Genomic DNA, 22,694 nt, shown 5'->3' with positions numbered 1-22,694 from the left:
GTGAATGCAGGAAGCCCTAACCCTCCCATAGCAACCTTCAGATGGCCAACCACATCGTCTTCTTCGCTCCCATGAGTGTCCGCCACCCGACTGAGTACCAGGCGTCTGTCGCACAGGCCATGGGGCGTGCCATCCGTTGGGGACAAGAGAAGCACGTGCATGTTTGGCATTTTTTGGCCCTTCACACCGTGGAGGTTGGAATACTCCAGTCTCGAGCGAGTGGTGTGCTGGTGCGACGCCAAAATGAGTTTCGGATGGTGCCCCCAGACAAAGTGCATCCGTCAGACGAGTCCGGCTTCGACCAGCCAGTCTCCCGTTGATCCTCGCCGCCACTGAACTTCAATGCTTGTGACAAGCTTGAGCGAACATGAGCAACCGGATGTCGCTTATCAGCGTACGAGTACTTGTAAGAGTCACGGCGTTCGGATGGCTTCTGATTCAAATTCGTCTTGTCTTCTTGCCATGTGAGATATGAAGCTATCAAGTTCATGGACTTGCTCTAGTGTTGCTGAATTGTCTTGTAATTCCTTCTCAGACAACCTCGATGTAAGCAGAATTGCAAAGTTGTCGAATTTTCGTACCTTTTTTTTTTTTGTTCGAAGTTGTATCTGTTTAGTTCTACTTGCTCGCAGATGGCGAATGGCTCTCGAATCCCAAATCCCAAATACATAGAGTGAGTTCAAAATTCAAATCATCGTTTGGCAGCGCCGTTGTCTTGGCGGTATTCGGGTGTTGGCCACCATATCTTCATTGTAGTCTTGAAGCACGGACTTACTGTACAGAAAGATCAATCGTATGCCCCAATGTTGCCATGCCTAAACCTGGGCATTCACATGGGACGACACACAGGAAGCTTGATTCACACAAACCATCTTTTTCACAGCTGACCATCCTTTCGCATAAACTCCTCCGGGTTCCATGTAGGGGGGTTGTGCAGGCTCGTCAGGCCGGCACTGTTCTCACAGGAGCGGCGACCACTGAGCGGCCCAGGTGGGGGCACCTTGACAGTTTTGCCAGTCTCCGCAGCCTGTGCAGATTCCCTCAGGGCCTTCAACAGCGCAACGACCGACTCTGGTGTCAAATCCTCGTAGTAGTCGTCGTTGATCTGCATCATCGGCGCATTGACACAGGCACCCAAGCATTCAACTTCGATGTACGTAAACAGGCCGTCCTCGGTGGTGTGGCCGGGGGTGATGCCCAGGTAGTTGTTGATGGCTTCAATAATCTTGTCACTGCCGCAGCCACCCAACTGGCATGGTGTCTGCTCTTATTAGTCGCATCCATGACATGATCGTTGATGCTCAATTGATGTACTTACAGTTGTGCACACTTGGACGAAAAACTTGCCGACCGGTTCCCGGTTGAACATAGTGTAGAAAGTTGCAACCTCATATACTCGCATAGGGGGCATCTCCAAGATGCGCGCCACTTCATTCATCACACTAATACTGCAATAACCGTGCTGTCGCTGACCCAGATCAAGCAGAGGCAGTACGGCGGCTTTCTTGTATTGCGGCGGGTAACGCTGGAGGATTTCATCGATCAACGCAAGATTCTGCTCGTTGAACTTGAACGGGATGGACGGATTGTTATCGGGTTTGTTCCGGTGCTGGACGAAGAAAAGATCAGCCATGGACCTCGACTGGACTTATCGCAAGGCGCAATTGCGGAATAAATCAACACGTACCACAGCAAGCGTTTCGCTGCGCATTTGTGAGGTGGCCGAGAACGACCGCCATTGGGGCCGAGAGATCTGCGAAACTATCCGGCGACTAGAGCGCAGAGCTGCGGGAAGATATTTGGAAGCCATTTCTGGCAACGAGGTGAGCGCAAATAGCTTGTGTACCTGAGTCCCTGTCGTTGAAGTGTTGAAGTCGAGCCAGGCCGGAGGTTGAGGATTGAAGGCATCGGTAGGCCCAACTGGCCAATCACAGATCACGGAATTCCCGATCTGTCAGCAGCGGCCATCGTCTTCCTCCGACCCTCGTCGCACTCCTCCACCTCACTTCAGACTCTTCCAAATGATCTAGGTGGTGATGGTCTTTTTCGTAGATAAGAGTGGTTGTCTTTATTTTATTGTTACGTATTTCCGACTAAGTACTATAGTGATTTGTCCTTTCCACACATGTTCCTGAGTTGACAATGAAAGTGCTAAGCAGCCTATTCTCGCTGAGAACACATCGCTTCATGCACAGCTCAAGTAATTTATTGATCATTCCAATGTTGAGTCATTCTCTCATCTCATTCGACATGTCACTAAGACACCTTGGTGGAAATATCACACAGGCACCTCAGTTGCCACTACCAACAACTTATCCATGACAGTAGCACCCCCTTCTCAGACATTCTCCAGCTTGTAGACTTCATATGCGGGCTCCTCATAGGGATGGGCTTTGAGCAGAGCCTTCACAGCTTCTTGCATCACTTCCCTCCCGACACACAGAATCTCCACCTTCATTTCCTCCACCTTTTCGAGGGCTCCCACGCTGCCGATGTTAGGGTTGGCACCATCATTCGGCAGGAACTGGCCAACGCCCGGTGACTGGAAGCAGGTCTTTGTATATTTGCCCCCAGGGAAGGTCCCTGCGCCCGTGGCGAAGACGGCTTCCTTACAGGACTCGAGGTGTGAATGGGGGACGAAGAAGACAAGTTTGTAGCGGTCACCAAGTGCGGAACCGGACATCGTCGCAAGTAGTCGGACGTTATTTGGCTTGTAGGAGGCTAGATTCGGCCGGCTCAAGAGGAGGCGTGTAGTACTCCTGAACATGGATGAAGCTCGCCGAAGTACTCAGAGGTTCATAACCTCCTGTTGACAGAATCTTCTGGGCAAGGGCAAAAGGCCAATGGGATTGTGGATGCCCCGCGGGCCGTTCATTCTCCGACTAAACCGAAAGCAGACTAGCCTCTTTGTTCAGGTTTTCAACCTTTCCGCACACCCCTAGTCCGCACTTCGTACGGAGTACTCTACTTGTACTCCGTACTCCGTTGGTTAAAATGGTAGAGGGTATCCCTGTCTGCCTACCTGTGATTCCGTGAATCGCATTGCACTACATAGTCACCTAGGTACCTAGGTAGGTACTTCGGTAGTTAACGGATTACACCACATAGTGGAACAGGCTTTTTCACCATCCGCTACAAATGCCGAGACAACACTCATCTTATTCCGCTGGAAACGTCACCACAATATGATTTCAATGCGCATCGTTGCTGCAGCAGTCAGTTGCACCACAATCGGTTGCTTGAGACAAGGTACCGGTGCGCGATGCGGCTGCACTTCGACACTAGTAAGATTCTGCCTCGATCAACAGAAGCGATAAAGAACTTGGCGTGCTCACTAGCTGCGCTGTTTGCTGCTTAATGGTGCATTGCTGTTCAGGCCAAAACAGGTCATTGGCGTGGGAAACATTTCTCTCCCACTACGTCCTCTATAACGAATCCTACATTGGTCGAATATTCGATATATGGATTCCTCGCTCTATATGGAGTTGAAGAACTGCACCCTTGACTTCAATAGTACTACTCTCGACTTCCTCCATGTCCTTTCCGAACACACCGGGGCGTTAGGCCTCGACCCTCAAGCCGAGATAAAATACCTTCGAGTCGGAATTCGTGAGCTTGATCTGACCTTCTCAGCAAATCCGCGACTTCTGATCAGACTTACCTCAATATGACCCATCCGCCGACCGATTTGCGATGTGCGATTTGGATATGAACGTCTCGAAGTTGTCCATTTTCCACGTCTTGTCGATATTGGATCCCACAGCTGTGGTTGCGTGGGCTCGTTAAGTCCACATGTGGTACAGCAGATTCTTCTAGCGTAAGCTGGACTTAGGTCGAAAGATGCTGTCTTCAAATCCGTAAGACTCCAGCTAATAAACGAGGGCAAACTAAGCGTGCCTATCAGTCAGTCAGGTCCAGGTGCCGCTGAGGGGAGCTAGGGTTTAGGGTTAGGGTTATAATATAACTCTGTGCCACAAGAGCTTTGCCTTGAGCCTCTTAGATTTGACATAGTTAAGTACTTTTCAAGAGACATTTGACATTGAAACCCAATACACATGTCATTATGCTCTGTTTTGGGGACTGTTTGCCCAATTCCAATCCATATTCCACGCCTAATGAGTGAATCGACATGTACAGAAGTTGGCACAACCATTAACTACTAAGTACCTAGTACCCTATTCGTTCGGGGATTTCGAGGATTATTACAAGTAGCGGGTGTTTGGAAATCGGGGCCAGAGGTGGTCAAGGGCCAGCCGGACCCGGCCAGGCCCCTAGCCCTGGCCCCTAAACCCGGCTTGTTTGGAAATTCGAGGCGGCCCCAAATCAAGTTAGCAGTAGTTAAATTTCGTGGTGATTGAAGATTACTTCCTTCTCAAGTATGTGGACCCACTTTTCCCTGGCCCCCTTTTCCGTAAGTACATACAAGCAGCTTTCGTACATGTTCAAGTCTTCAAGATGCGCTGCGGATGACCCTGACGCGGTATCTTACCACAGCACAGAGTAATGACGAGACCTGACAAAACATCTGAAATTAAATGGCTATTGACTAAGTGGGTATCTAGCTTGATTTTGAGCAATATTAACGCCGGCAAAATCAGTGACCACCTGGCCCTGGGCCAATTCCGAACGCACCCTTCAGTACTGTACGGAATCTAACTACTTATTACTTACGAATAACAGTCTTTTCTCGAAGCTTTTCATTTCGACACCGGTAACAACAGTAGGCTATTTGGTCGTGTGAGTTTTGATAGGCCATGATTGGAGACCCTGAAAGTACCCTTGGTGATTTCCAACCGATTTTACAGAATTGTTTGACCGACCGTGACTGTGATCGTGCGTAGGCTACTAGTAATGTACGGAGTACTAGGTACTACGTTGTATTTCTGAGCTCTCCTCGGTTCTTACTATTGAGTGAGTGACTTCCAGCGGTCAAGCCCCCAGCGTCAACTAACATTGGCATGAGTACACACAACATTACTACTGTAGTTAACTCAACAACTACCTATCAATTGCGGGAAGAGACGAACAGCAAATCGATGACTTGAAGTTGAACGGTTGGACCGACACTCCGAGAGTACCCCTGCCTGCCTATAGATGCTTGTGTCCAATGCGGGAATGAGGGGCGCCAAGTGGCGCGTTTGGTTGATTCACAGCCTGAGGTCTCGGAAGTCAGATTCAGGCCCAGATCTATCCCCTCCACTCTTGACATGATGTGAGAAACTTTCGGTCCACGGCGCACCAACCCTAAGGTTAATTGCTAAGGTTACCTTTGACGGTTTGAGCTTATCTCGCTTGAGTTATGCTTGGTACTTGTGCCCAGTGTCCCAGGCAGGGCTACCTTCCAAGCAAAGCTAGGATTCGTATCCATCGCGGGTTGTACAAGACTTGGGTACTATGCTCTCAAAAAACTCATCTTACTCAGATATGGTTGTGCAGCTGAGTTGGAGTTCATGAATAGGCCAATCAAGTAGTTTCCCCAAACCTCCAACGATTGATCAATAGTTTCAAACCTTGATGATCTTGTGGATTGCCTGGGAACGGCGACCGTTATGCTGGAGAACCCCATGGAGACCCCGGAACCCGGGAACAGGAAAGCATATCCATGATATTGCATATGGAGGACAGCAGGTGGTCGAGTAGGGCAACGTTCACCGCAATATATTGACTTTGTTTCCTCCCGAATCGCTTCACTCGTCTTTTCGAACGGTTGATCAATAGCTTGCATCTGTCTGACCGGAGTAGACAGCATGCCAGCGCTCTGGATTTGGCTCACTGCTTGCCTGGCGCTTGCCAGGGCAGCCGCGAACGGACCACCTCCTGATGAGAATGATCCTCATGTTCTCCATCTACCTTCGTTAATAAACGACGATATCCGCGAGAAGATCCTCAAGTGATGATCCGCTCGTCCAGTCTATTGACCAGGACCCGGTAGCGGTTTTGGGCTGTTATGAACTTCATGGGGCTCTGGAGTACGACTGGTATATCAATCAGAGTCGCACGAGATACTCTTATGTCGAGTATGGAGTCCCCTTGCCGCCATTTCTCGGCACGAAGAGCTGACATTGGATCGTTGTCAACCAGATACCTTTCAAACAGGATGCATGGCCCAGCCAACTGGCGCTGCCGTCATATAGATAATGGCCCTTGCAACGATCAAACGTCCAGTGCCATCAAACTGAATTTGCCTGCGGGTAAGCCGAAAGAGCTACATGATATCTCGTGTATAGAAGTACTGACAGAAACGCGCAAGGCACTTGATTCTGAATTCCTTCGCGAATGTCCACGCTGTGAGTTCCTATCTTTCAAAATCGGACTGATTAACCGCTTGGAATCATACTCACAATCTGACGAAGATGTACGCTCGTGGCTATAATGCCCTCAAGTCTGCCCATGACAGAGTTCAAGATGACATAGTGAGTTTTACCGATGTCTTTGCACCTGAGCTCGAGGTGATTGACTGGTTGGGAGACGTTCTTATCCCAATCATAACTCTCGGTCTTATAGTTATGGGTACAGTTGCCGAGAAGAGTACGTTCCTTGATTTTATTGGTCGCTTCGATATGTCGCGCAGATACTGATGGTTCGCCCGTTCCTTAGCTGCGTCGGCAGTGGCCAATGCCGCAAAAAACGTACAGAAATGGAAAAGGTACGAAGGTAAAATCAAGGACGGCATAACCATGACCGCCGGTATGGCCATGCCTTATGGGTTGATCCATCTGCCGCAGTAAGTCCTGCTCCCTCGCTGCCCTGGAGTGACCCGAATCGTTTCTCTTCGTGATTTAACAAGCTCAATCAATGTCCACTAACTGTCAAACCAGGACATTGACCGGAGAAACAACTGATACTAAAGTCTTTTCATTGTTGGGTCAACTATATGATCAGTTTTCGGAGATGCAGATCAAGCAAGTCGACTACCTCTTCAATGGGTCGTCGACCAGTATGCAGGCTCTGTCTAGGGTCATCGATGGCGGAACCTTCACCTGGTTCGACGGTAATCGAACTCTGTTCGATTACCACGAGGAGGTCAAGAAGATGTTTTTCGCCGCTCTGATTCAGCATGGATGGAAAGTTGCTCCTGGCTTCGAGACAGACCTGCAAGGCCCTGATTTGGAGATCGTCAGCACTCCCACTTTTCTGTCAGTGCCACCTCAACACTGAATCATTTTGACTTGGCAACGTTAACTGATCTTGAAAACAGTAACACCGGTGCAAAATGTGGCGAAAAACCGCCGGAGGACCTCCGCCGTTATCTGCATAGCGACTTTGACGAAATCTGCTACAAGGGCGAGAAATGGTATATCGTCGTTGTGCATACATCAATTGGTGGAGCCCGCGGAGAAAAACAGCCACAAACGAAGTGGTTGCATATGCTCAAAAAGCTCCCTGGAACGGACGTGCTTGCAAGCGAGGATGGTTTCCACGGAGTCAAGGCGACGGACATGCTCATCAGCGCTCTTACAGCCTACGAACGCTCCGGAAAGCAATTCTGGTCTCCCCCGAATGGAACATCTGTTGTCAAAAAGGATGGATCCGGGTACGGACTGCAATTCAATGACGGACTGCACTCACCGGGCCTAGTCCAGATGCAGGTGTGCACGGACTGGGAGAAGGTAAAGGAAGTCTTCATTAAAAATTATACTCAGATTGAAGATATTAAAAAACCGGAATGGCCCTGCGGTTTCATTGGGGATTAGCAGAAGCCATGTGAGCTTATTGATGTGTCCAGTCAGTTCTGTGATACGTGTACGTCTTTCTCATTCTTGAGATCAATAGTTCATGTACAACTTAAGTTCAGAAAGTGTATCCATACTGTCAGATATCATACACACCCCTCACATAGTACCGTTGGAACTCTCGCTGAAATGACCACGTCCGGGCCCATGCCTCAAATGCCTCTTTATCCGTTCCTGTCTGATACTTACCAATACACTGGTTGCGCACAAGTTCAATCCCCTGCTCCAATAGTTCGTAATCCGCATGGCTGACCCAGCCATCCCAGACCCAGATAGCTCTGCCGATCAATTCGATGATATCGACCAGCCGCTGCATAATACAGCAGTGCAGAGATTGTAAAGTTTGTAGAGTGTTTTTTGCAATCTTCCTGAGCTCCTCAAAGTCATTTGAAAGGGTGGGCGTGGTCGCAGTGAAACCGTCGAGTTTTCGGTAGTAGTCCTTCATTGTTGTCCACAAGTGCAGGGCGAACGACTTGATTAATTTGGGACCAACATAACTAGTTAGCTATTTTGCCAATCAATCAGGCCTATCCCAGAAATATGTGGGATTATCTGGATTCACAATGATGTTGTTGACATGGAGATCTTCATGCCACAAAACAGGAGTCCGATAGTTAGTAGTTAGCCTCAAATTCTGATTCCCCGGATAATGCAGTACCTACCGACCCATCATGAGTAAAATCGATACAGTAAGTGAATGCATAACTGCAATATACTTACTTACCTCTTGGCAGGCTAGGTTATCATTTTACGTGAGATTGATTGAGGATATTCGCCGTACCACATCGTGGTCATCAACTGGCTTGATTCATGCCTCCGAAAACCGCAAACCGTGCTCATCAACCATCCGCAAAAGCTCCGCCTTTCTTTCGTCTCCAACCCAGCTTCCTTGTACACTGTTTTTGGCGATTTCTATCCATTCTTTAGCGCTCAGATCAAATGCTTCCTGAACAGCGCAGTAGTTATGCAGAATGAAACCTCCAAAGTAGGCCGGGTCGTCACTGTTGATTGAGAACCGGATGCCAGCATTCATAAACTCTCGAATTGGCAACTGATCAATCCGATCCATATATCGTAGCTTGATATTCGTAGCCGGACAAACGGTAAGTAATATTTCTTCTCGAGCAACCCGTTCCATCAGCATCGCATCATCTGCCAAGCTGGTGCCGTGGTCAATGCGCTGCACATGGTACGCATCCAGTGCTGCGGAGATGTATGACGGATCACCTTCTTCGCCCGCATGTGCAGTTCTTGCAATGCCTTTGTCCCGCGCCATTACATAGATCTCCCTGAACAGGTCCTTTGGAGGGCCGATTTCAGAGGACGAACACCCGATTCCAGCTATCTTGGCGGGGCCATCGGGCGTCGTCTCGAAGTCCCCTCTTTTCAGTCCAAGTACAAACAATTGCATTGCATCATCCAAGGGCAGATGTCTCACGTAACATAGAATCAGCTTGGTTGACATCCCCAATTCCCGTTCTGCCCGGCGACAACCCTGACCGAACCCGTCCAGGACGGTCTCATACGCAACGCCTCGATGCATATGTTCTTGTGGATCGAAAAATACTTCCGCATGCCTCACGCCATCTTCATATGCTTGACAGAAATACGACCAGGCGAGATCCTCAAAGTCGGCTCGATGTTGGAGAACTGACATGCTCAGGAAATAGTAGCTGAGGAAATGGTCGAGAGACTGAAACTGTTCATAATGCTGGTGGAGTGTCGCTGGAGATTGGAACTCTGGTTGTTGTGCAGGGTCTGGAAGCTGGACTCCATTGCGCTTGGCCAGGTCAAAAACCAACTCGGGTGTCAAACAGCCCTCGAGATGGACGTGATGCTCGCATTTTGGGAGATCTCGAAGGAAGTTGTGTAGCGCGGTTCTGCACATCTGTTATCTTAGCTGGCAAAGTGCTGCGCTATTCCGTTCGCTCCTCTGCTCTTCTCGTTCTGTACTCCCTCATGGTTGAGGTAGTCCTCATACCACATGGCTCTCATAGTCGTGACGTCACTGAACATCGTCCACGATGCATTTCGTATATTGTTTGCTTTGCACTGTCTCCCCCCACCCAAAAATATTTTCCCATGCATAAATCATACAGGTGTCATTTCTGTCAAGAAAACTCGGCTGCGCAGTAAGTGCGCGGTAGGTGACAAGGAGCAGCCGTGCAATTTACCCAAAGAGTTCTAGAATTCGCGGTGTCTCGGTTGATAAATAGCTCTTCAGAATGAAGATTTTTGGACCATACTAATAGATACAGGATTTTCAATGTATTGAAATGCCCTCTATAAAACCGGACCCAGAATGAACCAAACAGAATCATGCAAATCATGCCCATTTCCCAAGAAAACTCATCAAAACCAATCCAGCAATGAGTGAGATGCCACCGATGGCCACTTTGCCAGGGCCAGCATCCTTGAGTTCCCCATCCAAAATCCAGTCTCGTGCCCACATCTCAACAAGGCCAATCCACATGAGGATACCAGCGGAGAGGGCATCGAGCGTGCCAATTGCAATGATGGTGCTCCTGTCATTGCCATTGAAAGAATGCAGCACGCCAAGACCAATGGCCATGCCCAGAGGCGTGATGAGCGCAAAGGCTGTAGCCATGATAAGCTTATTCGGGAAGATCGCTTCAGGCAGCATTGCGATCCGAGAGCCCAGGGCGAGGCCCTCAAAAAATTGATGAAAAACGATAACAACAAGGAGAGTCTTGTAGAAAGAGTCGCCAGCCACGACCAGCGTGAGGCCAATCAGGATACTGTGAAAAAGGACGCCAGCTTCCATAACATACACAGGGAGCCTGTCGTATGGATCGTAGTAGGTGTCATGATGATGGTGGTGGCCAAGGTGGGCGATGGTCGCTCCTTGTGTCTGATCCTGGGATGATGTACCGCAAGGCGGTTTTACGGCAATCTCGCTATCGACGGCACTAGGATGCGATGGTTTCTGACTAGAATGAGCAGTAAGGACACGATGGCCAATGTACTCGGTCAGAAAGGCAAGAAAGATGCCAGCCATCACAATGGCTGAGGTTGTCGCTTCGTAATTCAGCTCGCCAAGGCATTCATTGGTGAACATGAGGGATGCGTGTGTGTAGAGCTAATTCGTGTCAGCAGTCTGGTTTCGTAGCCGACAACCCTTCAGCGACTTACATGGACGAATGCAGTGGCAATAATCACACCGGTACCGAACTGGCGAACGACAGTCATTGCAACATTGTTGACTGTCTTGAACGGCAACTCGGCAAACAGGATCGGCAGCCCGACACCTAACGCACTGCCTACCAAGACGACAAAGAGCGTGCCAACACGCAGTCCAATGTCATACTCGCGCTCCCGAAGACTGCAGTGCGATGCTGTTGACTCTTCGGACTCTGACGCGCCACTGCCAACACAGTGTCTGTCGCAACGTTAGCCAGCCTCGACTTGTTGAGCACACTCCTGACAGCACTTACTCAACACCAGCATGGAAGTGACAATTCTCTCCAGCATCTTCAGCCGACTCTTCATCGTCCTCGTCCTCGTGCGAGTGACCCTCGTGATCCTCTTCTGTGTGACTTGAGGCGGCTGCCTCTGGGACAATCTCCACTTCATTCCCATCAGGATCGAAACAAAATCTTCAAGTCATTAGCATCTATCTCTGCAATGTCATGACCCCAGAGGCAATACTAACGTCTCATCACCATGAGAATGGCAGCCGGTATACTGTGCCGGCAACTCTCCCGTCGGCGTCGCAGTCAGCGACACCAGCACCTCCTCACCCGCACCGTCGATGCAGTACACGTCGGAGCCGTGGTTGTGACATCCCGTCACGGACGATGTTTGAGCGGACGTCGTTGTGCTCGCGGAAACAGTGGCCGGACTATCGGTCGTGCTGGAAGCGGAGGAATGTGTCGAGATGGCGGTTTCTTCGCCATCTGGGCCAAAACAGTACTCCGCGGTACCATCGCTGTGGCAGTCGCTGTAAGATTCCTGAGACTGCACAACGGCAAGTCCTGCCGCAAGCAGGGCGACAATGACGGTTGGTCGAAACATGGCCGGTAGTATTCTGAGCTCGCGTTCTCCAGAACCCTACCGCAGGTTGATCTGCTTGGCAAACATGAAGTCGTGAGGAAACGGGCTGCAACTCATATAACGTATTTCAATACTTCAGGTTCGGGACATGGTTGCAAATGATTGAGAACCTTTGAAGCCAGGTCAGCGTCCACAAACCCTACAATGTTCATTTCGGAACGGGACCAGCTGACTTACAACACAAGGGAGTTTTCAGTTTGCTAATGTCGACTGGTAATCTCTGCTCAACTGCCAACAATGACATGATGACAGTATGATTTCTGTGGCCGAAATTCTTCACAGCTTAATCCAACACGAGGCCCTGTCTCCCAAGGTCCTCTCCGGGTTCTGAAAACCACAGCCGGCAATTGATCCCAAGACTGTAAAAGAAATTTCCGGATTGGTCGAATAATGATCTCCAAGGTCCCCAAGTTCGCAGGTCTTGGCACAAATTTCTCCACTCCGCACTGCCCTGACCACTCAGAGTCCGCTCCAGATTCTTGGCTCCCCTTAGCCTGTCGGCTTTCTCGGCTAACCGAAAAATGTATCTCCCATTCATCTGATTGGTCCGGACTGACAATCCAGTGTTCATCAAGGTCCTTCCTGTTGGTTGACTCGCTCGGAATGATCCACTTCCGCCGTTTGGTGTCTTGGCAATTTATGACTTTTTGAAAACAACATGTGGATGAACCATTCTGGACATCACGACTCGACCAGGAGAGTGAGGAGACCTTGCAAGTCGCGATGAACGTCCTGGGTTTCCCTGGACACAGACTGGACAGGTTGCATTCAGACCCATCTGACGTTTTCTCAGGAATAAGGGTATCTGACGTTGAATTGTGGAGCAAATTTCCAGGACCACTTGTGAAGGATCAATGATTGGAGTACTCCGTAAGAAATCCTCCGATCGACATGTCTGTTGAGTCTGTGCATGGCTTTGATCAGATCGCTCATGGGTCTTTCAGATCGGCTGCTCGATAGATCATGATTTTCAGTGTTTCTCTGCGTAATTATTGCATGATCGCTTCTTGATGCATGCCATACCAAAGTACTTCTTGTCGTCAAACAGCATTGTGCTTTGGTATTTTGTACCCAGAACAGAGTGGACACTCCGAGAACTCACTCCTCACGGTGGCGTTGATGTCTGTCCATTCATCCTGGCGCGGGATTCCAGGAAGTCTAACACACCACGGGTACCTCGTGGAATACGTGCCGAAGATGCATCTTGGCACTGTCAACATGTGGGAACTATCTGCGGTTAACTCGTGTATTCCCCAAGTTTCAAGGCCTGGAACCAGAGAGAGCAACAGTCTAAAAGTAGAGGACGCATATATAAACCGGACTGCAACCATCCTGTACCTCATATGTACATCCAGGTACGAGGCAAATCTCGCGGGAAGTTCTCATCTGTTCCTCGACGCTGCACACCCAGACAACCAAAATGAAGATCTCCGCTGTTGTTGCGGCCTTTATGGCCTCGGTAGCCCTCGCTCAGACCCTCCCGCCATCGCCAACTGAGAGTGTGGGTTGCGAGCCTCATGGGGATCACTGGTAAGTTGACGGATCCCGCCCTGCGGTTAAAACAACATGACTAAGGAGAGTCGGATCAGGCACTGCGACGGCCCAGCCCCGACGACTTCAAGCAGCGAGACCACCGGAGTGCTCCCTCCATCGCCCACCGAGAGCGTAGGTTGCGAGCCTCATGGTGATCACTGGCACTGCGACGGCCCTCGCCCTACTGGTGGCAACGGTGACCAGGACGATGACCACGGCGACGACCATGATGACGACCATGATGACGACCACAGTGACGACCACGACGACCACGACCACTCCTCTACGGGCGGAGTGCTTCCTCCGTCGCCGACAGAGAGTGTAGGCTGTGAGCCTCATGGCGACCACTGGCATTGCGATGGCCCGGCCCCCACCTCCAGCACTCCGGCCGGTAGCTCCTCAAATGTGCTCCCGCCCTCTCCCACCGCCAGCGTTGGGTGCGAGCCGCACGGCGACCACTGGCACTGCGATGGCCCTCGGACCAATGGCACCGAAGATGAGACTGATGATCTCGAAGGTCCCCTTTCGGATGATGCGTCTGTCATTCCTGGTACTTCGGGCTTCGTTGTTGGTCTGGCCGTGCTGGTCAGTGTTGCCCTGGGCCTGTAAACATTTCATTGGATTTTTTTTTTTCATTGATCAATCATCATTCATTTCAGACTTCGATTTCTTATTCTAGATCGATAATTATGTATTCTTAACTTTGAAGATTTTATTTGATTTCAAGCATACCTTGAGAAGCCAATTGTGGTATCAGAACGATCACATAGTTCACAATGACGATTTATCAAAACAATGGTACAATACACCCTCTAGCTTGCCATGGTCCCCTCGTTGAATAAGTCCGCCAGCAGATCGTCAATGCAAGCCTCCGTATCCGGCAGCGCCATACTATATGTGCTCTCGAATGCAAAAATACTCAGTCGGTCAAAGAATGGCCTGAGAACCCGCTCGACAATTTCATCCTTGGCTGTCTCCCGGATGCGGTCTGACGTTAGCAATGGTTTTTTGAGGCCACTGGCGGTATCAGAACCGAAATCGTTGAAATTTTCAGCCGCAGCTGGGGAGCCTGGTCCATGAGGTGAAGGGATTCCGGCGGCTAATGACGATGGACCGAAAGCTTGCGAAACTTCATCTGCTTGCGCGATTCGTCCCAGGCCACTTGGCGGGTGAATAGCATCGATGGTATCAGTCACAAAGAGCCATTCTTGGAGCTGGAAGTCGTCCGGGGCAAGTAGGAGGAGAGTGTCAAGAAGTTTGCATGCCTGGAGGAGAGAATATGGATTGTATAGGTCGGTTGTCTGGTGATTCGGCACTGCGCAGATGGCATCTTGTAGCTCGTTGGTGATTAGTGGCCAGAACGGAGCGAGATGAGTTGTCGATGAAGTCTTCACGACAAGCGCTCGCAAAACCATGAAGATTTCCGCCCTGGTCAATGACGACGGCGACGAGACGTTGGTTGCCTGAAGGAGGTCTTCTAGTTTCTGCATAAGAGTTGGGAGGTCCGCGACGATATGCTCGTGTCCAGTGGAGAGGATCAGAAGTGCGATCCGTCGCAAATTCAATTGGGTCTTGCGATCCGCTTCGAGCCTTGCTGCTGATGCACCGACACCGAACATGATACCCGCGGAGGCTGGAGGCGTCAGGCGAGACAGAAGCTCGGGGAATCTCTCCTTGTCCACAAGGATCCACTGCTGCAAGAGACCCATCCAGCCGGATTTGACCAGATCGACATGCATTCCAAAGAACCGAGCATCATTGAACGCCTCGTTGATGTCCTTTTTCCACACTTTCGAGCTGGTCGAGATCTTGGAAATCTGCTGCAACAAGCTCAAGAAGTTTCTATTCACGTTGTTTGGAAACAAGCGTGACCTAAGGATTGGCACGATGACATTGGTCGAGATGTTGGAAACAGCGCTTGTGATGCGATCGGTCTCTCCCAGCGTTGTGAGAAAGGCAGGCAACGAGTTGTTGAGAATGGTCAGCATGTCGTCTGGTCCCGCATGGGATGCCGGGATGCCGTCTTGATCCGACATTGCCCGTCCAGAAAGGGTAGATTCTTGTGAAAATCCGAGGGGTTTGCTTGTGAAAATGGCCGTAAGAAGACGGATAAGTAGATCCTGAAAAAGAGGTCATCATCAATTGGGTATTCACTAGGATCGATGACAAAACGTACCCCTAGTTCTTTACGCATTCGACGGTCATCGCCAAACCCTGTGTTGTCCATCTTCGCTCCGAGTATTGCGGCAAATTCAATCAGACGAGACAAAATCTGACGATGTGGAAACGGATTGGCCAGAACGTCCTTCAGGAAAGTGACACAGTCGGTCCAGATCTCATCCAAAACATCATCATCGAGGGAACGAGCGTAAGTCACCAAGAACGCAGCTAGATCAGATTCTGTAATGTTCGACGCCAATGCGGACTTCCGACTCGGTTCCAGAGCCGTTGGATTGGTGCGACTGTATATTCCGTTAAAGATCGCTGGGATTGTGACCTTTGGACGAGCCCTGTCGAGCGTGTGCAAAAGGTTAAAAACATGAGCAGCAACACTCGTCTTTGAGGGATCGAGCTTTGCCCAAATCTCGACTAGTGTCTCGAGACATTCTAATGCCTCCGCTGCGAACAAATGTTCTAGCAATCGACGAGATCGGTTCCTCATTCGTAATGACGTGTACTGGAACGACGCAGCAGACTCCGAATCCAAGGAAGGCCAATTTTTACTGGCACCCCAACACCAGATCGAGAAGCACAGACGAACGGCGTCCTGAAAGCACAGTAAGACAGTCAGTCTGTCGTTTGCAGCATTCCGTCCGGATGGCCCCTCATTGCTGAACACTCCGGATACCATGTTGCCAAAGAATCCTTGAGGCTGGTCGGGGCTCTTGCTCGCCGGAGTATTTGCCTCTTCCACATGGAGGCGTTCATGCGCCGCGGCGATACAGGCTTCTAATCCTGTCAGCAATGCTACCGTCACGAACTCGGATCGATCTTGGGGCCAGTTCTTTGTTGCTTTGAAGACTGCTTGTACTTTAGCGAATGACTGGCGAATCTCTCGACAGAGACATTCCACCAAAACAAGAAGAATTTGGAAAATCCCACCTGCGTAAAGAGGCAGGCTCTCGCTAAGCAGTAAGATCCACTTGTCCAAGCATCCATGAGAGTTTGGCGAGCTAAGACCCCGAAGCAGGCAGTTAAGAAGCTGCTCTGGGGGCCGTGGCAGAGTTGGTGTTTGTTGTTGTTGCATCTTGTCCACTCGATCAGTGCTCAAAGAAAGCAACGAGGCCCTCTTTAGCGTTTCGCGCGACGTTAATTTCTTATCCTTCGCGCGCATATGCTGGGGTGGTTGCAGGACCGATGCGAACCGAGCTTTCAACGCAGGAATAAGGGTATCAATGATGCTGCTTTGGACAGAATGGCTCCCTTGATCCAACGCGACAGACAATTTCTCCAATAACGTGAGGTGAATATCATTGTCGATCAACTGCTCAGCCCCAAGACCCGAGAGCAACTGTCGCAGGACCAGTAAGCTTGTCCTCTGCAAAGTCACATTATCTGCGCTCAGTTCCTTGTTCGGGTCTGACTTCAGCACGGCAAACAGTGTATCCACAAGCGCTGTCTGGAAGGTTTTCAATTCGGGCTCATCTGAAAGAAACTGCTCAGCGTCGGCACTGTCCCATATCATCGAGAAAATGTTACCTTCTCTGGTGATCTCGCCAGGTTTCTCATCTGGAGAGACAGGGTGAGTCACCAGTGTAATCCACCCCCTATGCGAGAGGCAAGAAATGATTTTGGAAATAGTCTCGAGGAGATATTGACACTGTTGCAGATCATCGTCCAAAACGCAACTGGAGGTCGCATCTGCTTGTGGTGGGGAAGGTTGAGGAACGAGAAGAGCCTCTAGGCGTGTGATAACGATATACAATATTCTAAACGCCATCAGTGTTGTGTGGCGTCGTATTTGCAGCAGACATACCTGTGAATCGAAGACAAGTCACTTATCCAATCCCTTACGCTCTGCGAAATCTCATCCGCATCATTCGACAACAAGTCCAAAACTAGAAATAGAGGTCTTTCGAGCAGCGATGTCTGGTATAAAATTCGCTCATGCCCCGGAGCCTTTCCACTGACAGCGTCCTCTGTTGTACGTGTTGACGTAGAGTCGTAGGTCCTATTGTGGCTGTGGTTCCACAAGACAAAGAAGCGTTCCGCATTCTCCAGGTCCACCACACGATAGCGTCCGCTGCCTGAAGCCCCAACCATCAAAGATGTGATAGCCGCTTCGACTAAGTGATCTTGCCATGAGATCGAGTGCAATGACCAGAGGCAGCGGACAGTTTCGACGTGGAACTTGGGACATTTTGCTGACAAGAATGCCCAGAGGTGCTTCACAAGAACTGGCAAGAGATCATTGACCTGATCATAAGTGATGTAATGACCCTGGACGTGCATATTGTGCATTGCAGTAACAGTCCAGGCAATTGAAGATATGATAGAGAAAGTATGCGAGTCCAGATCCGTTGAGTGACAGGCTTCAAGACTCCGATAGAAAGCTCCAAGCAAAGCATTGTCGGCCAAGATGTCGGATTTTGGTGTCTTCTTCAAAAGTGCTGTGAAGAGGCCTAGTACTTCTCGAACAGACAGCTCATCATCGTTTCCATCCAATGCCGACATGCAGAGACTATGGGCTTCACGCAACACGTACTCGGCAAGCACTTTTGGAGGAAACGGAAGGAAAGGCAAGTCAGGGCTTTCTTTGCTTCGGTCGTAGAAATCATGGACTTTCTTCAAAACATCGGCATTGTCATCAACAACCTGATTTGCCGGTGAACTTTCAGATGAAGGCCTCCTGTAAAATGCTCGCTCGGGTACTAAGCTAACTAGGAGAACGAGCAGCTTGATGTACTGCTGGACGACAGCCTTGCGTGCGGCAGGATTTGGTTGAGAGTACTTTGACACTGCCCGATTGGTCTTCGAGAGCATAGACAGTATAAGCAGGGGGATGTGGATGAGCAGCATTTCTTCCTCGCGGACATTGAACTTTGCCAGAATGAAATGAGCCAATTTCAAGTTATTCAGCTTCTTGTCAGAACCATTGTGAATGTTGTCGATATCCACGTCAATCAAATAGAGGATCTCCGAAAAGATCAATGTACTCTCAACTCCATCGAAGAAGGCGCTGGAACTTCTGAACACCTCATCAAAGTGATGTTTCGGCGCCGTAATCTCATACTCTTGGACATTCTTCATGATGGGCAGAAACACCGCAGGCACAACGAAGCCTCCGACCTCCCATCGATCCATCAAAGAAACGGCAATGCGGATAGGCTTGCTCCGCTCGGTCGGCAGAACCGGCTTCTGGTTCAACATCTTCAAAAGGCCTCGCACCAGAGGATCCAAGCCAAACTTGTTAAGGTATTGGGACTGTGAGTGGTCCGTAGCATCCTTGTCCGGGCCCAAGGGCAACGATTCAGCTGCCGTGGTGGGTGACTCCGGGCCCAGGAACCATGCCCAAAGTCTCCGGTTAAGACTCATATCTCTGCGGGTGACAACACCAGCAGCGGCGACCACAAGTCGCTCGAAATCATCTCGCGAGATCCTGGATTGGAGGATGGGGGAATGCAGCGGAAGATGGGTGACCAGCAAATCGAGAAAGTTACGTTGCACAAGCAGTTGTTCGTCAGCAAGACCGCTGGCGAAGCAACGGACAAGCAACCCTGGTTCGGGGGAAATGATCGACTCCGCAATGGCAAATGAATTATCATGGGCGTTCTCATTCGCCTTCCCTGACAGTGCGGCCTTCACATCAATGATGCCCAATTTCGGTAGATGGCGATTCAAATATGCCAGAACTCCCATTCGCCTACTTGGATTCGTTATAGAGGCAAGGAAAAGACACTGCCAGAAATACTGCCCGCTGGCCTTCTCTTCCAAGCCATGTTGCTGAGTTTCGAGCTGATTCACCACATTGCGAATTTTATTGAGCGTCCGCAAGGCAGGTTCAAAGTCCTCACTGGTCTCCTCCTCCAAGCCAGGCAGAAGTGCCAGTATAATGCCTTTCAAAGCTGGCCTGAGAGCGGCGGGGTCCAGTTCTGGAAAGAACGTCTCGATCAGATTTATAAACAAGGGCCGAACGGAAAGAGAGGCAAAGGTCAAAGTCGGCGCAACTCCAGGGAAATACAAGGGCAAATCCTGGGAGAGGCCACTGGGCTATTTTCATGGGGACGCGATCAGCGACCACATGTCCCGAGTTCTCAGAGACAGTAGCATTACCTTGATCAATCCAAATATGTATGTATACACTTCCAAAGCCTTCTGGTGAACGCCGGATGGCAGTGACGGGTTCATGCATTGCGCGAGCCTCTTTGCGACGAGTATCTTGTGTGGAACAACCGGGTGCTCGGGTGGATGGGATTGAAGGGCCTGCATGGATTCGCATTAGAATGTCTGTAGACAGAACGCTAGGATTCATACGACCTTCAGTAAGCGACTAAGAAACGAGATGTAATCGGCCCATTCTTGCAGGGCCGTGTCAAAGAGCGACAGCGCGCGTTCGACGGAGGCCGCATAACGACGGTACTGTTTGTCCTTTTTGAGGTGCTCTGGAGAGTTGTATCAGTCATTGTCCACTCTCGCAATCGCGACACACTAACCGTCATTGTTTCCTCGAGCCCGCAAACGCGTGAGAGAGCTGTCTGAGCTAGCAGGAGAATTGGCTCTCGCAACGCCTCCAGCATCCGAGCTCATGATGGCAACCTAAATCTTTGGGCGGGGAAAAATAGCATGTCACGCACCGGCATTATTTCGACATTCGTCAAGAAATAGTGCGGAGGGAGATGCTGTGGAGGACTTTACAAGTAGAGAACACGATTGTAAATTGTAAACTGTGTTCGAAATGATAAGCAACGTCAGGAAATCCTAACAGCGGATCCGAGATACGGGGCAATGAATGGCGGAACAACTTTGACATTTGTCGGGTCCCGCCCATCTCCGACATGCGATTCTGCTACATCCAACTACCTCTCGTGGTCGGGTCATTCAATCGCTTTTCCCGGATTGTCGGTTGATTCGGGATCAGCTGCTTTTTTTCGCGATGGGCTGCTTGAAGATGACCGCGTCACCCATGACCTGAGAATCCTTACGCAGTCTCCAACATGAGATACGATGGCATCCGGTAATACGGCTACACTCAGTGATCAGCATGGAGAGACTGGACCGGTTGATTCGGAAAATCTCCCTGTAGAGACGCGATATCGCAGCTCGAGTACTGCTGAGACGACAAGACCGCCGCTCCCACCGCGTCCGAGGACCGACCAACACGACGACGACCGACCGTCAACCGCGAGACCCAATGTACAGCTACAATCTCAGGCGACCACAGCGCTATCCCTGAAGGACATAAATGGTCAAAGTCAGGGTTTCAATGATGGCCTTGCGACCAGCTTTGGCCAGACATTCCTCGGCAGAGGACTACGAGCGAAAGCAAGTCTGAACCAATTGCCTGGTACGCGCACAGGCGAAGCCAGCGATACCGCGAGTACTCGGAGTTTCCTTCCCAGTGTCGACGGGCATGAGGAAAGCGTATTCGGAGACTTCATTGGAGGTGATGTGATGACGGGGCATCACGTCACGGTAGATGTGTTAGGTCTGCCTGAGTTCCCACAGGATGATGGTGACGATGACTTTGCGGACGAATTTGAGCCGATTGGCGAGCTGGCGGAAGATGGACAAAATGAAGGTGAGCCTGGTTCCCTCTCATTTATTTCTTCAGTAGCTTACAGTGAGCAGAGTTGCTTCTTGAACAGTGGAAGGGGAAGAGAAAACATTATCTGATTCTCTCCGCAGCCGGCAAACCCATCTATACTCGACATGGCGACGGAGGTTTGATATCCAGCTACATTGGGATCGTCCAGACTATCATCTCATTCTTCCAGAACTCCAACGATACGCTGAAGAGCTTCGTAGCTGGGGATACCAAATTTGTGGTATTGGCCGAAGGCCCCCTGTATCTCGTAGCAATCAGCAGGCTCTTCGAAAGCGAATACGCCATGCGGCTCCAGCTGGAGGCGTTGTACATGCAGGTTTTGTCAACCTTGACTCTGCCAGCGCTGACCCGCCTATTCTCTGTGCGGCCATCGACCGATCTCAAACGACCGCTGCAAGGCACAGAGACATTGTTGTCAACTCTAGCAGACTCTTTCACGAAAGGATCGCCTACCTCGCTCCTGCAGGCTTTGGAGTGTCTGAAGATCCGCAAGTCCCACCGACAAGCGATCAACAACGCAATGCTCAAGACGAAAGTTGACAATCTGCTGTATGGTCTCATGGCGGTCGGTGGCCGTCTGATCAGTGTAGTGCGACCCAGGAAACATTCCCTTCATCCGGGCGACTTACAGCTCCTCTTCAACATGATCTTTGAAGCGGATGGAGTCAAGGCTGGTGGCGGCGAGAGTTGGATTCCGGTATGTCTTCCAGGGTTCAACAGCTCAGGCTACCTGTACATGTATGTGAGTTTTCTGGATCCGCGCGGCGATGGCGTGGACGGCGACCCATCCAAGGATGAAAGCGTGGCGATTATCCTGATAAGTGCCAACAAGGAGAGCTTCTTCCGGCTGCAGGAGATGCGCAACTCGCTAGTTGAGGTAGGTACACCTTTTCAAGTTCATCGTTGATTCAAGGCTGAATCCTGGACAGCACCTTCGAACATCCAACCTTCTCCAAGTCATCCAAGACGCCATCTCCGCCGGTCGCCCAAACCCAACGGATATCGTCCCCGGCACGCCCATCCGACACTTCATCTGCAAATCCAAGGCGAACGTGCAATTTGTCATGTCATCGAACGAGCCAGATTTTGCGAGCTTGAGCCTTCATCGACGGTAAGCCAAATATTGCCTTTCGCTTTGTATCTCATGCCCTTAGACGTGTGTCCTGACCAGCGGTGCCATATGCCACCAGCCTCATCTCAACATACAATGGCCTCCACGAAGCTGTCCATGCACGCAACACGCATGTCAGAATTCACCATAGTGTCAGCAAATCCGCTAGTGCATTTGCTTGGGTCACGCCAGCGTTCGAATTCTACTGCGTTTCCGGGCCAGGAGCGAACCGAAACGCGATCACGCAGAGCGCGAACAAGATCGTAAAATGGGTCCAAAGGGAAGAAGAACGCCTGTTCATCATTGGAGGGGCGGTGAGTCACCCTCTCACACCAGAGGTCCTCTTGAAGTTTTGCTAATCGAAACAGGTGTTTTGATTTAGAAAGTTGCCTACATTTAATAGACCGCTCGCCCGCTTGTTCACAAACATTTTTGTATATACTCCAGTCAAGACCGTATATACAAGTAACCATCCACA

At 50.3% G+C, this 22,694-nt stretch overlaps 7 protein-coding genes across 7 annotated transcripts; 3 read left to right on the top strand and 4 right to left on the bottom strand.

Moving 5' to 3' along the window:
* Positions 1–877: 877 nt before the first annotated feature.
* Positions 878–1,810, bottom strand: VTN31DRAFT_2636 (uncharacterized protein; the record flags this gene model as incomplete). The annotated part of the gene is made up of 3 exons (XM_069402826.1): positions 878–1,261; positions 1,319–1,609; positions 1,688–1,810. The coding sequence occupies 3 exons, from the start codon at positions 1,808–1,810 to the stop codon at positions 878–880; spliced, it is 798 nt and encodes a 265-aa protein (XP_069262069.1).
* A 4,543-nt stretch (positions 1,811–6,353) lies between these two features.
* VTN31DRAFT_2635 (uncharacterized protein) lies at positions 6,354–7,694 on the top strand (the record flags this gene model as incomplete). Its single annotated transcript, XM_069402825.1, has 4 exons — positions 6,354–6,528; positions 6,598–6,724; positions 6,819–7,136; positions 7,199–7,694. The coding sequence occupies 4 exons, from the start codon at positions 6,354–6,356 to the stop codon at positions 7,692–7,694; spliced, it is 1,116 nt and encodes a 371-aa protein (XP_069262068.1).
* An 847-nt stretch (positions 7,695–8,541) lies between these two features.
* Positions 8,542–9,621, bottom strand: VTN31DRAFT_2634 (uncharacterized protein; the record flags this gene model as incomplete). Its single annotated transcript, XM_069402824.1, has 1 exon — positions 8,542–9,621. One exon carries the CDS (start codon positions 9,619–9,621, stop codon positions 8,542–8,544), a length of 1,080 nt encoding a protein of 359 aa, XP_069262067.1.
* A 438-nt stretch (positions 9,622–10,059) lies between these two features.
* VTN31DRAFT_2633 (uncharacterized protein) lies at positions 10,060–11,768 on the bottom strand (the record flags this gene model as incomplete). Its single annotated transcript, XM_069402823.1, has 4 exons — positions 10,060–10,833; positions 10,887–11,133; positions 11,189–11,350; positions 11,407–11,768. 4 exons carry the CDS (start codon positions 11,766–11,768, stop codon positions 10,060–10,062), a joined length of 1,545 nt encoding a protein of 514 aa, XP_069262066.1.
* Positions 11,769–13,227: 1,459 nt separating this feature from the next.
* Positions 13,228–13,949, top strand: VTN31DRAFT_2632 (uncharacterized protein; the record flags this gene model as incomplete). Its single annotated transcript, XM_069402822.1, has 2 exons — positions 13,228–13,337; positions 13,397–13,949. 2 exons carry the CDS (start codon positions 13,228–13,230, stop codon positions 13,947–13,949), a joined length of 663 nt encoding a protein of 220 aa, XP_069262065.1.
* A 203-nt stretch (positions 13,950–14,152) lies between these two features.
* On the bottom strand, positions 14,153–20,087 carry VTN31DRAFT_2631 (uncharacterized protein; the record flags this gene model as incomplete). Its single annotated transcript, XM_069402821.1, has 7 exons — positions 14,153–15,460; positions 15,517–16,985; positions 17,040–17,269; positions 17,317–19,550; positions 19,614–19,763; positions 19,818–19,942; positions 19,994–20,087. The coding sequence occupies 7 exons, from the start codon at positions 20,085–20,087 to the stop codon at positions 14,153–14,155; spliced, it is 5,610 nt and encodes a 1,869-aa protein (XP_069262064.1).
* Positions 20,088–20,504: 417 nt separating this feature from the next.
* Positions 20,505–22,593, top strand: VTN31DRAFT_2630 (uncharacterized protein; the record flags this gene model as incomplete). Its single annotated transcript, XM_069402820.1, has 5 exons — positions 20,505–21,078; positions 21,129–21,982; positions 22,035–22,216; positions 22,296–22,530; positions 22,585–22,593. The coding sequence occupies 5 exons, from the start codon at positions 20,505–20,507 to the stop codon at positions 22,591–22,593; spliced, it is 1,854 nt and encodes a 617-aa protein (XP_069262063.1).
* Between the last annotated feature and the right edge of the window lie 101 nt (positions 22,594–22,694).

The sequence above is a fragment of the Thermomyces dupontii genome (assembly GCF_041956625.1).
Source record: "Thermomyces dupontii strain NRRL 2155 unplaced genomic scaffold VTN31scaffold_2, whole genome shotgun sequence".
Lineage (NCBI taxonomy): Eukaryota > Fungi > Ascomycota > Eurotiomycetes > Eurotiales > Trichocomaceae > Thermomyces > Thermomyces dupontii.
Note: the sequence above shows the minus strand (reverse complement) of the source record. Positions and strands in the feature narration are given on the sequence as shown.